At 52.5% G+C, this 13,685-nt stretch overlaps 5 protein-coding genes across 5 annotated transcripts; 3 read left to right on the forward strand and 2 right to left on the reverse strand.

Moving 5' to 3' along the window:
• Positions 1-741: 741 nt before the first annotated feature.
• On the forward strand, positions 742-2,859 carry C8A04DRAFT_40986 (amidase signature domain-containing protein; the record flags this gene model as incomplete). The annotated part of the gene is made up of 11 exons (XM_062785135.1): positions 742-837; positions 1,007-1,074; positions 1,105-1,427; positions 1,484-1,583; positions 1,657-1,768; positions 1,833-2,030; positions 2,089-2,204; positions 2,267-2,425; positions 2,480-2,556; positions 2,620-2,700; positions 2,762-2,859. 11 exons carry the CDS (start codon positions 742-744, stop codon positions 2,857-2,859), a joined length of 1,428 nt encoding a protein of 475 aa, XP_062632469.1.
• Positions 2,860-3,544: 685 nt separating this feature from the next.
• Positions 3,545-4,153, reverse strand: C8A04DRAFT_33437 (uncharacterized protein; the record flags this gene model as incomplete). The annotated part of the gene is made up of 3 exons (XM_062782462.1): positions 3,545-3,610; positions 3,785-4,003; positions 4,070-4,153. 3 exons carry the CDS (start codon positions 4,151-4,153, stop codon positions 3,545-3,547), a joined length of 369 nt encoding a protein of 122 aa, XP_062632470.1.
• Positions 4,154-6,299: 2,146 nt separating this feature from the next.
• On the reverse strand, positions 6,300-7,165 carry C8A04DRAFT_40987 (uncharacterized protein; the record flags this gene model as incomplete). Its single annotated transcript, XM_062785136.1, has 2 exons — positions 6,300-6,687; positions 6,738-7,165. 2 exons carry the CDS (start codon positions 7,163-7,165, stop codon positions 6,300-6,302), a joined length of 816 nt encoding a protein of 271 aa, XP_062632471.1.
• A 258-nt stretch (positions 7,166-7,423) lies between these two features.
• C8A04DRAFT_16165 (kinesin light chain) lies at positions 7,424-9,387 on the forward strand (the record flags this gene model as incomplete). Its single annotated transcript, XM_062778750.1, has 3 exons — positions 7,424-7,523; positions 7,580-8,536; positions 8,588-9,387. The coding sequence occupies 3 exons, from the start codon at positions 7,424-7,426 to the stop codon at positions 9,385-9,387; spliced, it is 1,857 nt and encodes a 618-aa protein (XP_062632472.1).
• A 461-nt stretch (positions 9,388-9,848) lies between these two features.
• C8A04DRAFT_40989 (uncharacterized protein) lies at positions 9,849-13,093 on the forward strand (the record flags this gene model as incomplete). Its single annotated transcript, XM_062785137.1, has 4 exons — positions 9,849-10,841; positions 11,979-12,373; positions 12,434-12,762; positions 12,828-13,093. 4 exons carry the CDS (start codon positions 9,849-9,851, stop codon positions 13,091-13,093), a joined length of 1,983 nt encoding a protein of 660 aa, XP_062632473.1.
• Positions 13,094-13,685: the final 592 nt, after the last annotated feature.

Here is a 13,685-nt window from a genome sequence, read left to right on the forward strand (position 1 = left end):
TAGGGGAAACTGATCCACTCGCTTATATGATCCACTCGCTTATAATATACGTTATAAGTAATTATCTCTGGATTGACAAGCACCGCCACACCGCCCAACTGGTCTGAGCTCCTGAGATACGCTATACCGATTTCTTCAATTACAAGATGGTGACCAGTGTCTACATGAAGGACGTGCAAGACCTGGTCGAGCAAGTCTGCCAGGCTAACCATGTACATCCATTAGACGACAAGGTAAGTACTAAAGCTGTAATGTATAGACAAGCCTGCAAATCCACTGTTTGGTAGAGCTATTAACCTAATTAAGATCGTGCAGATTCGAGGACATCAGTACAGCACGACTCATTCCCAATTTCCACAGGTCAGAACTACAATGTTGGGCAGCCAAGCCTGATTTCCTATATCGGTACGCTCGTCATTGAGGCCTCACATGTTTTGGGAGAGAGAACCAATCCATGAGGAATTCTAGGCTAAAAATTGGCTGCATGTCTTCTGAAGGTACCTACCCACCTGTACTCACAGTTACAGATGTCACGCTCGAAGCTGCCAGGGAAGTTATTCGTACGATGTACGGCGTGAAGGCGGATTAGATATTAGAAGGCAGGATGCAGCGTGTCATGTAGGTGGCAGCCCAACACATGCACAATGTTGCACTCTAACTCCACGGCTCTGATATTGGTGCGCCTAGTGCCTGGAAACCGCTGAAAGGCCCGGTGCAAAACGGCAGTCCAAACCACAGCACATGCTGTCCCTGTGGAATACAGCGGAGTCGCGATTTGTGGAGAGCAAGGACGGTTGCATCCTTTCGCCGGGGCCATATATAGCACACCGTGGACGTGTTTGGCAGCCTTGGAGGATCTACTCAGACGACAACTTGACCATGACCATGAGCTTCAAGCCCTAGGCGGCGGGGGATCCCCACGATTTGCGAGTCGACTACCGTTTCCTCTCCCAATATATCCGTGTCCCTTGAACTGATCCAGAGAATCGTTACAGTTCCTTGGCAGAACTCGACAACACCATCACCGCCAATTCTCTTCGAGCAGTCGTGCCGCCAAAGTCTTATTCTCTGTCCGTGGATATAATTACCCGAGAAACCCCTGAGAGGGGCGACAATTCTGGTAAAGGACATGTTCGACATCGCTGGCACCAAGACAACACTCTGCAACCGAGCTTGGACAGAGTACCATCCAGTCGCGACCCAGACGGCACCTTGCATCCAGCGTCTTCAAGACCTCGGCGCCTGGATTGTTGGCAAGACACGTCTCAATGCCATGGTTATTCGCGAGAAGACCATGGAGTGTGTCGAGTTCCTTGCCCCGTACAACCCGCGAGGTGATGGCTATCAGACATCGTCGGGCAGCAGCAGTGGGAGCTGCGCTGGTGTTGCGGCTTACCCGTGGGTCGACTTCGCCATTGGGTCCGACAGTATGTGGCCTTCTTCCGCCCCTTGTTGTTTATGCCGGGCTGACATTTTGATCTAGCAAACGGGAGCTGCCGCAAGCCCGCGTACTGGAACGGCTGCTTCGCGGTCCGGCCGACCCATGGTGTGCTTGACACAAGCGGTGTTGCCTCATTCTGCCCGTCCGTTAAATCCATGATGCTCTGCATGTCCCGTAATTATGGGTCGAGAGAGCCGAGACTGACGTTTAGCTAGGTTTTACGATGTGCCCACATTCTTCGGCCGCGATGTATCACTCCTACGTAAGTTTGCTACTCTCTGGTACGGAGATTCAGAGAGGTTGATCAAGCAACCAACTCGCAGCGCCGTTAGATACCCACCCCCAAGCTAATTGTCGATCAACTTCACGTTGACCAACCGTCTAATTACAGGTTGGCACCAGAATTCTCTACCCCACCGATTATCTCCCCACGCAGAATGCGGGCCAAACCCGTCTCATTCATTCTTTCGTCAAGGACTTGGAAAGCCTCCTGGGTATCAAGAGAACAGAGCTATCACTCGCTGACATGTGGCGAGAATCCAAACCCGATTCGGTGGAAGAAACGGACCTCGCCGAATATCTCAAGACGGTATTGCCCCCTCTTCTCTCCAAGTATTGAATCGGGATGCTGATACCACCATACATAGGCCGGGACCTTACCGTACTACAAGGACGCCGTCCAGATTGCGAAGGATTTTGTCGACGGTTACAAACAGAAATTCGACAAAGCCGCTTTCCTCCACCGTGACCTACGTTGGCGCTGGTAAGCCTTCAGAATCCCTCTTTACGTGTGCTTGTAGGCTTCAGGATAATGACACATGATAGGGAAATGGCGGACAACGTCACCCCCGAAGAGAGAGACGAGGGATGGGAACGCATCTACACTTACAGAAAGTGGCTTCTCGACAACGTCTTCCTTGAAGGGACAGTCCTGGTCCTACCCGTGGACGAAGGCAAGCCAAGCTATCGTGATGATCCTCCGCCGTGAGTCCTACCCTTCTCCGAGAAAGATTTACGCTAAACCTGGCAATCCTCCAGTCCCTTCGGCCTCCTCGGTGGGTTTTCGCCGCTTTACGTGTCCCCAATCGCCGGGACGCCCAAAATCACCGCGCCGAGTAAGTGCATCGCAATCGCAAAAAGAAGGGAACAATACAAAGTCCTCACAAGCATACGCATAGTCAGCGAAATATCCTATCATTCGCAAATCTCCCAGCGAGAAGAGCCGCTTCCGATCAGCGTGTCTCTAGCCTCGGCTCCGGGTGAGTCCTTATCCCTTCATTTCGAGACCTGTCGAGCTCTTGTGTCTGACGCAACCATTAGGCACCGACCTTGCCCTTGTTGATCTCATGCACAAAACGCTGGAGCATGGGAAGAAGCCTGTCAAAGTTCAGACTGGCCGGTCCATATTCGGTGGATGAGTGCGTTTGCCAGTGTTCAACGCGAGGTGACGCAAAGTGGGGCTGAACTCTCGCATGGGCAACTTATTATGTACAGTATACTAGGTAATTGCATGTTGAATTTGTAGTCTGTAGCATTTTCAGGATGACGTTGATATGTGAGGTGGATCAAAGTTTCAGCTGCCATTGACTAATTACCTATCCTAATTCAGCCGACTTAACCCCCCTCGCCGTGACCGAAAAAAGCAGCAGACCAATTCCCGGGGCTATTTACTGTTCTACAAAAATGAAAAGAGACCAAGAAAAATAAACCAAGAAACTCGGAGAAGGCGGAAAACAATCACTCGGGGAAGGTGGAAGAGTACGGAAGGAGTAGATTTGAAAACATGAAAGAAGGTATACAAATAATAAATCGAAGAAATGACAACACGATGAAAAAGAGTAAATCAATTAAAGTTTGTTGAGACTTGATCGAATGTCAATGGATTGGATTTCAGCTAGTTATCTGTTTTCGTCTGCCGTTTTTTTGGCCACCGCGAGCCCATCCACCCCCTCCCCCCCCCGCGGTGCCACAAGTAAGGCAGCCCCGACCAGCAAGGCTCGGGGTCGATGACTCGATGGCAATTCGAGCAGGTGTTGTTGCCTCGGCGCTTTTCAGCAAGCCTCCTCCCTTCTACGCATTCAACACCTGGAATGCACAAGAAAGTCACACGGCCAGTTGCTCCATAAGACCTGCCCATATTAGTTCCAAGTTCGGCGACACTCCTTTAAGCTGTACCTCATGGGTAAGTCTTCAATCCAGGCATACATGAACACGCCTATCTGGATTGACATATTGACCTATGTATTTTCCATCGATGATGCCAGCGAGTATCTGTCGAACTTCATTCAGCACTCCAAGCGAGGCGCGAGGACCAATCTTTTTCCAAGAGTTGAGTAGACTGACCGCCGTGGGCTGAAGCTCAACGCCAAAATCCTCAGAGCCGTAGAAAACGATGTGGCTAAGGAACTCGGGTTGAAAGGTTGGATCCTGCTCGAGGATGTTCCTACGGAAGTCTTCAAGCTTCGGTCCTGTGATTTTGTCCCCATGGCGGATTGAGTAGAGAGTGAAGGGGGTAAGCTGCTGCGAGGCTGCAAAATTAAGATCCGTGCTCAATGGTGAGTGCTTTAAGTATGCTCATGTTAGTACTAGACAGGCGCGCGTAGGACTGGGAAAGACAGGGCCGCATACGCAATTGACTAGGAGGTAGGGGACATCGTTGAGGACCACGGTGAGGTCTTCTTTCACGGTCCTGGAACCCCCGATGGTTTCCATATTGCCTACGTCCGAACAAATGATCCTTGATTAGGAGAGGGAGGGGCTGTACGCCGTCAGCTTAGAGAAAGCTCAACCAGAGGGGTTGAAAGGTTGCCGACGACCAAAGGATAGGTAAATCTATCGGCAGTTAAGGGAGGTAGTGAGGATAGGACTGTACGAAGAAAGACATTCCTATCACCGTTTGGGAGTTCGTACCTATTACCAAACCACGGAACACGTTTGTTGCTGTGGCACAACGGTGGGCGACGCAATGAGGTCTTGGTTCCGGGTGTAGTAATGTTGGACCTATAGCAAACAGTAAGCAACTCGTTTTCCAAGATACGAAATTCGGCATCTGCGCTCCTGCCTTCTTCACAATGGCGCGAGAATTCCAACACCGGTATATGATGATCACGCGCAGGCAGGTTCCCAAACTCAAAATGTAACAATCGGGTCATGTGTTGTCATACCCAGTGGTAATGGCCGCCTAGCTGCGAGATGTGAGACGACCGCCGAGTGAAATTGGTTTGCGTCGAAAAGCGCAACTCCCAGAATGATGATTACAGAAACATGGTGAGTACCCCCATCAAATTCAGGCAAACAAGAGGCGGGGCTACCTTGCATTTTGGGCGGTGCTGAAATAGTTAATACTGTGGTTCCGGATACGTGTTCTCGGCCTCCCCACAAGAACGGTATCTTGTCTTTGTTGTTCAAAGGGGGGGTATATTTGGTCCTCGTGGTTATTCCGATACTGTGTGGACAGTCAGCTCGGTTCCATCCTCCCAATTTACAACCCGCCGTGTAAAATTTCTGAAGAGGTCAACTATACCATTTATCGCTAAATAACGCTAAAAGAACTTAGTACATATCTAATTGTATCACGGGTGTGCACAACTGACCACTCTGTAACATCGTCAATGAAGGGCGGTGGTTCGAACTTTCAAGTCCAGGATTTGTGTTTAGGAATTAATTACACTGTCACGACAAGTGACTTCTTGGGGTAACATGATATGATAATATAATGTAAGGTGCTTATCAACATTGCACCTCGGGCAGTTCGGTGGCCGCTGTATGTTATAATACCGGGATATGATTAACCAGCGTTCTGCCGCGACTTGCCATGACAGGGGTTTGGAAGCCCTAAAGCTGACTCGTAATTGTGTACAATTTTTGTGATGATAGACCGCCCACTCAGCCAGGTATGTCTCAACCGAGGTCCGTGGCGCCCGTGCCTGGATGTACGTGGCCGCCTGACTGATGGCTAGCGGAACGAAGTTGGACCCTACGACGAGGACAACGGGCTCGTTAGTCGTTGACAATATTGACAATAGAGGTGAGAACGAAATTGAAACCGCCTCTGGTACTACCACTAGCAACACATCGTGATCACAAAATAAAAATGCAAATACCTTCGCCGCTCTCAAATTTAAAATATCCCTACTGTGCTACAGAGTATAGGGTACACCCCTACCCCAGCAAGTATAACGGTGGTTATTCGTTATCCTCAATGACTACCTTGGGCCTCGATGTCCACGTTTGATGCCCTCCTTGAGCCTCGCTAGGTCCGATGATGGCAATAAAAGTCGTGGTCCAGCCATAATGCGCCACACTTACATAGGTACCTACCTAGGTACCCAAGTAATTAATTACGTGTGGGTCTCGCTGTGGTATCTCGCTGTGATCAAGAAAGCGGCAGACCAAGTCCCTGGATCATTTACTTTTCTACAAAAGTGAAAAAAGACTAAGAATACATCAAGAAAAGTGAAAGATGACTAAGAAGAGTAAATCAAGAAAAAGTTTAAAAAAAAGCGAATCAAGAAAGTGAAAAAGGACAAAAAAGAGTCAATTAAACAAAGTGAAAGAAGATAAAAAATAATAAATCAAGAAAATGAAAAAAGACAAAAAAGAGTCAATTATTTCCCACCGTCGTAGAGGTGGTTGCAGCATCGTTCGTCCTGTGGTATTTTAGTGCGGAACACAATCGCAAGGCGTGGTTTGGTTAATTTTTTAGGGTTTGTTGTGAAGGTCACTCATCCTAGATCCCCGGAGGTGTTTTTGCTGCCGCGCGTAGATGGGAGGAATTCACCCTGGGACAACGGGATATATACTGGCATCAGGACGGCAAGAGAGAATATGTGCGATACGGTGATAACATAGTATTTAATTAGCGGCCAAATGTGATGCCACTAATCGTCCCATAGTTCGCTCCAATCTGCATGCCTTTCTTCTGGCCCCCGAAGTTGTTGACCACATGAGCGTTGTCTTTCTGGGCATTCTCGGCTGCGGTATGGATGCCTGAGAGGAGTTCTTGGAGCAATTTTCGTGATTCGCCCAAGACGGTCTGTTCGATTGCCACCTGACTGATCGCACTAGTTCGGTCGGCTTCCGTTTCATTTTCCTCTTGCTTCGCCATACAGAGTGCTCCCAGCTTGGTATTGACCTCGGCCAGTTGTTTCTCCGTCGTAGCAATGGAATCTGCAATGTCGGCCTCCTGCTTCGATATCGCCACTATGATCTCCTCGGTTGCTCGCTTCTGCTGAAGGGAACTATGTCTGCCGATAGGTAAGTGGTTGGTCATGAAGAGTTTGGGGGCCTCGCTTACAGGGTTGCAGTGCAAACAACGGAGGTGAGAGTGAGCTTGCAATGTTGCAGCTGCTCCGACATGGACTTCACGTGGCCTTGTTTGAGGAAGCCGACCATTGCGCGATCCCGCAGAGAGAGCTTCCCGTCATCGCTGTGCCTGGTCCAGCGACCGAGAGTGGCTCTGAACCTGTCACATGACTCTCCGCAAGAGGTGGTCGCAGTCTTGGATTGAGCGAGGACGGCGTCGCCAAGTGACTGCCACTGCGCTTCGGATACGGCCTGGAGTGAAACAAGGGCCTGGTCCACGGAGAGGAGATCATTCCTGAGTGACTTGAGGGCTTCGGGGGCATCGACGATCTTCTGGATGTCCTCGAGGAGAAGGCGTATACAATGCACTGCCGGGGTAGCAATGCCTACGACGCCAGCTGTAATGCTCAACGGGTCCATCGTGAACGGTACAGCAACTGAGGAGGGCCAGAGGCGTCCGTTGTCCACACTTCGGGCAGCACCAGGCTGTAATTGCTGCCAGAGGAGGTTGTCCTCTGGCTGAGCCATTGGATCACGTGCGATAGGCATCATTGGGCAGCAATGTTCAGCCGCATCATCCTCATCTTCATAGCAACAACATCACCAGCAGCCTGTCGGACTGTCGTTCGGCAGGATCGTCGACAACAAACTCGATCACAAGTTCACGACGTGACGACAATGTCGCGAACGCCCGTGGTGTCTTTCGAGGCCCAGGACCAGGGTATCCAGGTGGGGCAGAATTATGGGTCGATCAAGACGGAATTCCACCTGCCAGTGGGTAGGGTTCCCCTGGTTCCTGCCACAGCTAGTTATTAACGTTCTGTTCTTTCCCAGAACGACCAGAGACGCCGCCGCAACCGTGCGCGAATATCCCCTTCTCTCGCGATCCCGATTTCGTCGACCGCGGAGACATTCTCGACCAGATCGACCAGCGATGTTCCGAGCCGGCTGGTCGGGTGGCCCTCGTAGGCCTCGGCGGCGTGGGCAAATCGCAACTGGCCATCGAATACGCTCACCGAATTGCCGCGGGCCAGCCTGATAAATGGGTATTCTGGGTCCACGCTGGCACAAAGGCGCGCGTCGAGGAAGGCTTCAGGATGATCGCCGACGCCGTCAAGCTTGCCGGCCGTAACCAACCAAAAGCCGACATCTCACGGCTTGTATATAGCTGGCTGTCCAATGAACGGAACGGGGAATGGATTCTAGTCCTCGATAGCGCTGACGACGGCGACGTATTCTATAACGTGGATCACGCCTCTAGCGCAACGAGTGGCGATACGGGCGAGAGGCGGCCGTTTGCGACATACCTGCCACAAAGCCGAAACGGATCGATTCTCATAACCACACGCAACAAGGACTTGGCTTTCAGGCTGACTGGCCGCCGTCAGAACATGATCGATGTCGGCCCGATGGCGCAGGCGGATGCACTTTCACTCCTGGAGAAAAAGCTGGGAACGCCGGCGAATCCAGATGTGGCGGCCGATCTCGTGGAGGCGCTCGACCTCGTTCCGTTAGCGATCAGTCAGGCGGCCGCGTACATCCAGGCACGAGCGCCACGGACCTCGGTTGAGAAATACCTGGCCGACTTCCGGAAAAACGAGGGTAGGAGGGCCCGGCTACTGCGGTACGACGGCGGCGAGCTGCGACGGGAAGGAGGCGCGTCGAACGCAATTCTGATGACATGGCGGATGTCTTTTGAGCATATCCAGTCCAAGCGGCCATCGGCGGCGGATCTCCTGTCGCTTATGAGCTTTTTCGACCCACAAGGTATCCCGGGGTGGGTGTTAAGGGGTTCCAGAACCGCCAACACAATGCAAGGAGGAAACCTAAACGAGGCCGGAGATGGGATGTCGGACGACAGCGGCGGCACTACAAATAATCTTCTGGACGACAACACGGACACAGACGATAATTCAGACGGGGATGTCGACGACGGATTTGAAGATGATGTGGCTATGCTAAGGGACTACTGTCTTATCGCTACCACCGGAACAGGGGACGAGTTTGAGATGCACGGGCTTGTACAATTATCGACAAAGAAGTGGCTCGAAGAGTTTGCGCGGCGAGAGACGTTCGAACAGCGTTTTATCGAGCGACTTGGAGCCTCGTTCCCAACGCCGGAATACGAGAACTGGGCAATGTGTCAGGGTCTCTTCGCACATGTTCAAGTGGCACTGGATTACCGACCTAGTGGAGAGACGGCTGCAACATGGGCAGACCTTTTACAGAACGGGGGGCAGTATGCATGGTTGCAAGGGCAATACAGGGTTGCGCAGCAGATGGCAGGCAAGGCGAGGGAGGTTAATCAGAGGATATTTGGAAGAGAAGATGTGGCGACTCTAGCAAGTGTATCGCTATTTGCCGCGATCCTTATGGCCCAAGGCAAGTGGTCCGAGGCCGAGAAGCTACAGGTACAGGTGATAGAGGCTCGGAAGACCAAGCTCGGGGCTGATCACCCCGATACCCTGACGAGCATGAACAACCTAGCTTACGCTTGGAAAGCTCAAGGTCGAGATGTAGATGCTTTGGTACTGATGGAGGACTATGCCCAGGCTCGGCGGCGAGTGCTTGGGGAAGCGCATCCACAGACACTGCAGTCTTTGGCCGCTGTTGTTGATTGGAAATCCGAAATCACTGGTTAGACGTTATATGGGGCAAACGAATATTAGCCACATGTATATCACGAAGGAATTAGGCTCCAATTGATGGGTTTGAACAGGTTGGTTGAACTGGGCTAAAGCGGCCATGTTCCCTGTCTTGGTTCCCCCATTGAACTTTTTTTGGGCTGGATTTTATCTCAGCATCTCAGTCACAAGCCTCTGGTGCTTGGTCCGTGTGCATTTACCCCACCCTAACGATTCCCACCAATCACAACGCATGTACATGAATAGCGCGAGCTCGTCCAAGGCGATTTGGCGGGGATTTAGCATTTCGAGTTCCATAAGATAGGGAATTAATTGTTACTCTACAAGTATCTATAACGCTTGCTTGAGTGACAACACAACTCTGCAAACTGCCTTCAAAACCAGCCCGTTTTATGTGATTATTAACCTATTTCATGATCAGTGAATACTATATCTCAATATCTCACTACTGTTAAATCATGACCACCAAAAATATCCTCATCACCGGCGGCGCCGGCCTCGTCGGCCCCCTCCTCGCAGCCCGTCTCCTATCTACCCCAGACCACCACGTCCTCCTCACCGACCTCGCTACCCCATCCACGCCCCTGGGCACCACCCACCCAGAGAACCTGACCACTCTCCAAGGCGACATCACCTCGCCCGACTTCGTGACCACCCTCGTCACCCACCCGGCCCTACAACCGCTGCACGCCGTATACATCCTCCACGGCATCATGTCGGCGGCTGCCGAAGCCGACCCGGCGCTCTCCCAGCGCGTCAACGTTGACTCGGTGCGGCTACTAACGGATGCCCTTCTCGTACACCACCCACGGGGCTCGGTCCGAGTAATCTACACCTCCTCCCTAGCCATATTCGGCCCCCCCTTTCCCCCACCATCCCCAGCAACATCATCATCCCAAGTGACCACCACCAAACAAGGCATCATCCCCCCCACCCCCCAATCCACCTACGGCACGCATAAACTCCAAACCGAACTCCACCTCAACAACCTGCACCGTCTCGGCGCCTTCCACAACACCGTCCTCGCCCGCTTACCCACCCTCTCCGTCCGCCCGGGCAAACCCACCGGTGCCGCCTCCTCCTTCCTAAGCGGTATCATCCGCGAACCGATGGCCGGGGTCGAAGCCATCGTCCCGTTGACGGATCGGTCGTTCAGGGCGTTCTTGGCGTCCCCGCGGACGGTGGTGGAGAATTTGGTGAGGGTTTTGGAGTGGGAGGAAGGGGTGCTGCCGGAGAGGCATGTGAGGTCGGTGGTGTTTCCGGGCGTGGCGGTTAGTGTGCAGGAGTTGAGGGATGCGTTGGGGAAGTTTGGGGGGGAGGAGAAGGTGGGGTTGATTCGGGAGGTGAGGGATGAAGGGTTGGAGGGGATTTTGAGGGGGTGGGGGGAGGAGTATGAGGTTGGGGGGGCTGTGGAGTTGGGGTTGGTGAGGGATGAGAGTGGGGAGGGGTTGGTGAGGGAGTATATTGAGAGTTTGGGTGTTTAAGGGGTTGATCTTGGGGGGTTTATCCGTCGGGATGATGAGTATGACGGTTTTGATTCAATGGACGCGACCATGCCAACTTCAAATCTTGAATATCTGAACTTATATGGACGGGTCTCGAGAGATATGTGGCTGATAAACTGCGTAAAATGTATGTCGGTACCTCTAAACTCCGGTCGGATACAGGACTGTTAAATTTCAGGGCCGTGGGCGAGCAGTGCACGATGAGACAAATTCTGAGGAACACAAGCTTAATCCCGATTAACGCCATTAATTACCCCCCTTCGAGAACCTTTGAAATGTATGGACGAACAAGACAATTTCTGGTCTTAATTACCCTGTGACGTCGATAGACCTCATCTCGTGAAACAAATGCCGGATCGACTCCCGAATAAATTGTCCGCTCAAACTACCGGATCCCACATTGCCCGGACATAATTCCGGCAAGCTCCCGAAGATCATCTGTCGTTCGAAAATATCCGGCTAAGCTCACGGTCCCTGTTCCATGGGATGGTAACCATAACACCAATAACACCCCCACTAAGACCCCAACTTCTCATAAGACATTAATATACCGGCCAACAATCTCTGGGTATGTCATCCATGCATTGTTTTCACGTCGATATTAACCCGGCCGCCGCATCTTCGGGTCTGTCGCGCAGTTATGAACACGCTTATGAACACCAACGCGGACCCGGAGAATCGAGCCCAGTTTGGTGTAGATGGTCGAAAAGGTGGTGATCCATGCCTGAAGGGTTCCCGAATTACTTTCCGTGTCATGTGATAGTGCCCATCATCCGAAACTTAAAGAACTGGGGTTGAGTCGTGCGTGAGGAAACAGAGATATATAAATCACCCTCAACAGCAGCACCTCATCCCGTCTTCCAATGCCATCATCGGGCCGTTCCGAGCAGCAGTGGTAATCCCCTCCCGCGAAACGCCACTTACACCACAGCGTCACATCGTCATCTATGTGTCGTGACACTTGACTTCATCACCACCAACAACCCTAATCCAGCACACCACCAACCACAACACCACCACCAACATCACCAACAAACCACCACCATGACCGTCCGCACCCTCCCCTCGCGTCCCACCAAAAAGCCCCCCTCCCACACCCACACCCCCCCCGTCCGCCTCCTCAAATCCCTCCTCTCCCTCCTCTCCCCCTTCACCTACCTCCACCTCTCCCTGCACCACCCCCTCTGGCACTTCCTCGAACACCACCTCTACGCCCTCCCCAACCCCCCGCCCCCCCGCACCCGCACCCGTCCCATGGAAGTCCTCTGCGTCGGTTTACCGCGCACAGGTACCGAGTCCCTGCAACAGGCGCTCATGGCGCTGGGGTATGAACATACTTATCATGGGTGGGATGTGGTATATGATGAGGAGTGTTATGCGCCCGGGTGGGTGGAGTTGGCGAGGCGGAAGTGGTATCCTGCTTCGGCGGTTCCGGCTTCGGACCTTTTCGGGGAAGGGGGTAAGGAAGGGGGAGTGAAGTTGAGACGGGGCACAGCAAAGATGCTTGCGGAACAGGCGCAGACGGTGCATACCATTAGCGCGGGGGAGTTTGATAAGCTGTTGGGGCATAGTGTGGCGGTTACGGATGCGGCGGCGAGTGTGTTTGCGGCGGACTTGATTGCGGCGTACCCTGAGGCGAAGGTGGTGTTGAATATGAGGAGGGATTTGGACGGGTGGGAGAGGAGTTTGGAGAATACGCTGGTGCATGCGAATGAGAGTTGGGGGTTTTGGTTGGCGAGTTGGTTGGATCGGGAGTGCTTTTGGGCGTGGCATGTGTATGAGCGGTTTTTGTGGCCGGTGTTGTTTAGAGCGCCGGATGGGAATATGAAGAGGGCGATTAGGGCGAATGCGCGGTGGGTGCAGCGGGGTAAGTTTCTCTGGCTTGTTTCCTTTTCTAGGTGTTATCGAGACGCCTGCTAATAAGTGAGCTAGAACACGCCAACATGATCCGCGGCCTGGTCCCCAAAGACCTCCTGCTGGAGTGGTACATCGAGGACGGTTGGGAGCCCCTGTGCCAGTTCCTCGGCAAGCCTGTCCCGGACGTCGAGTTCCCTCACGCCAACGCCCTCAACACCGGCTGGAAGGCCCGCGAAGACCAGGCCAACAAGCGCTGGATCGAGCGCGCGTTCCTCAACATGATCATCTTGGGCTTTGCCCTCACGGCTGTGACGGTGGCGCTGCGGAGATATGTTTTGTGAGTTTGGCCTCAGGGCTAAGAACTTTCTGAAGTTAGACTGGCTGGCGGGACTTCTTGCCGGTCATCGTGATATGGTGGAAAGAAAGATCTGTGTGATAGAGGCGCTGTCAGCTTTTGGGTGTAGCCACCAAGCGTACTTGGATGTAATACAACTTCATGACGGGTTTACTGACAAAGAAGCCGTGCGGTTGTGGGGTGTGTGTATGTATGTGATTATGTACATGGACGCACCAGGAATCAGTGTTTATCTCGGCAGGAAATACCAAGGAATAACCAAACCTCTGAAATTCCCAACCCCGGCGTTGCCCGCGCGCCCGACGAGATCCGTCCGTAAGAAAATGCCCAGGGTGTTGTTAGTGTTGGCATCAACGTCCTGTTCCATATTCTGAGGAACCTCGACTGCATTCAACAGATTTCTGGTCAGCGAGCCCTAATATTAACCCAACCACCCTCAATTTTTCACCACGGCCACATGTACTCCTCCACATCTTGGTAGGTATCCACGATGGAATCACCAAATTTGTCCTGGTGATATCGGTAACGTACTTTATCAGCGAGCGGGACATATCAGCGAGCGGGACACTAAAGTCTTG

This window comes from Dichotomopilus funicola (genome assembly GCF_033296635.1).
Source record: "Dichotomopilus funicola strain CBS 141.50 unplaced genomic scaffold C8A04scaffold_147, whole genome shotgun sequence".
Taxonomy (NCBI): domain Eukaryota; kingdom Fungi; phylum Ascomycota; class Sordariomycetes; order Sordariales; family Chaetomiaceae; genus Dichotomopilus; species Dichotomopilus funicola.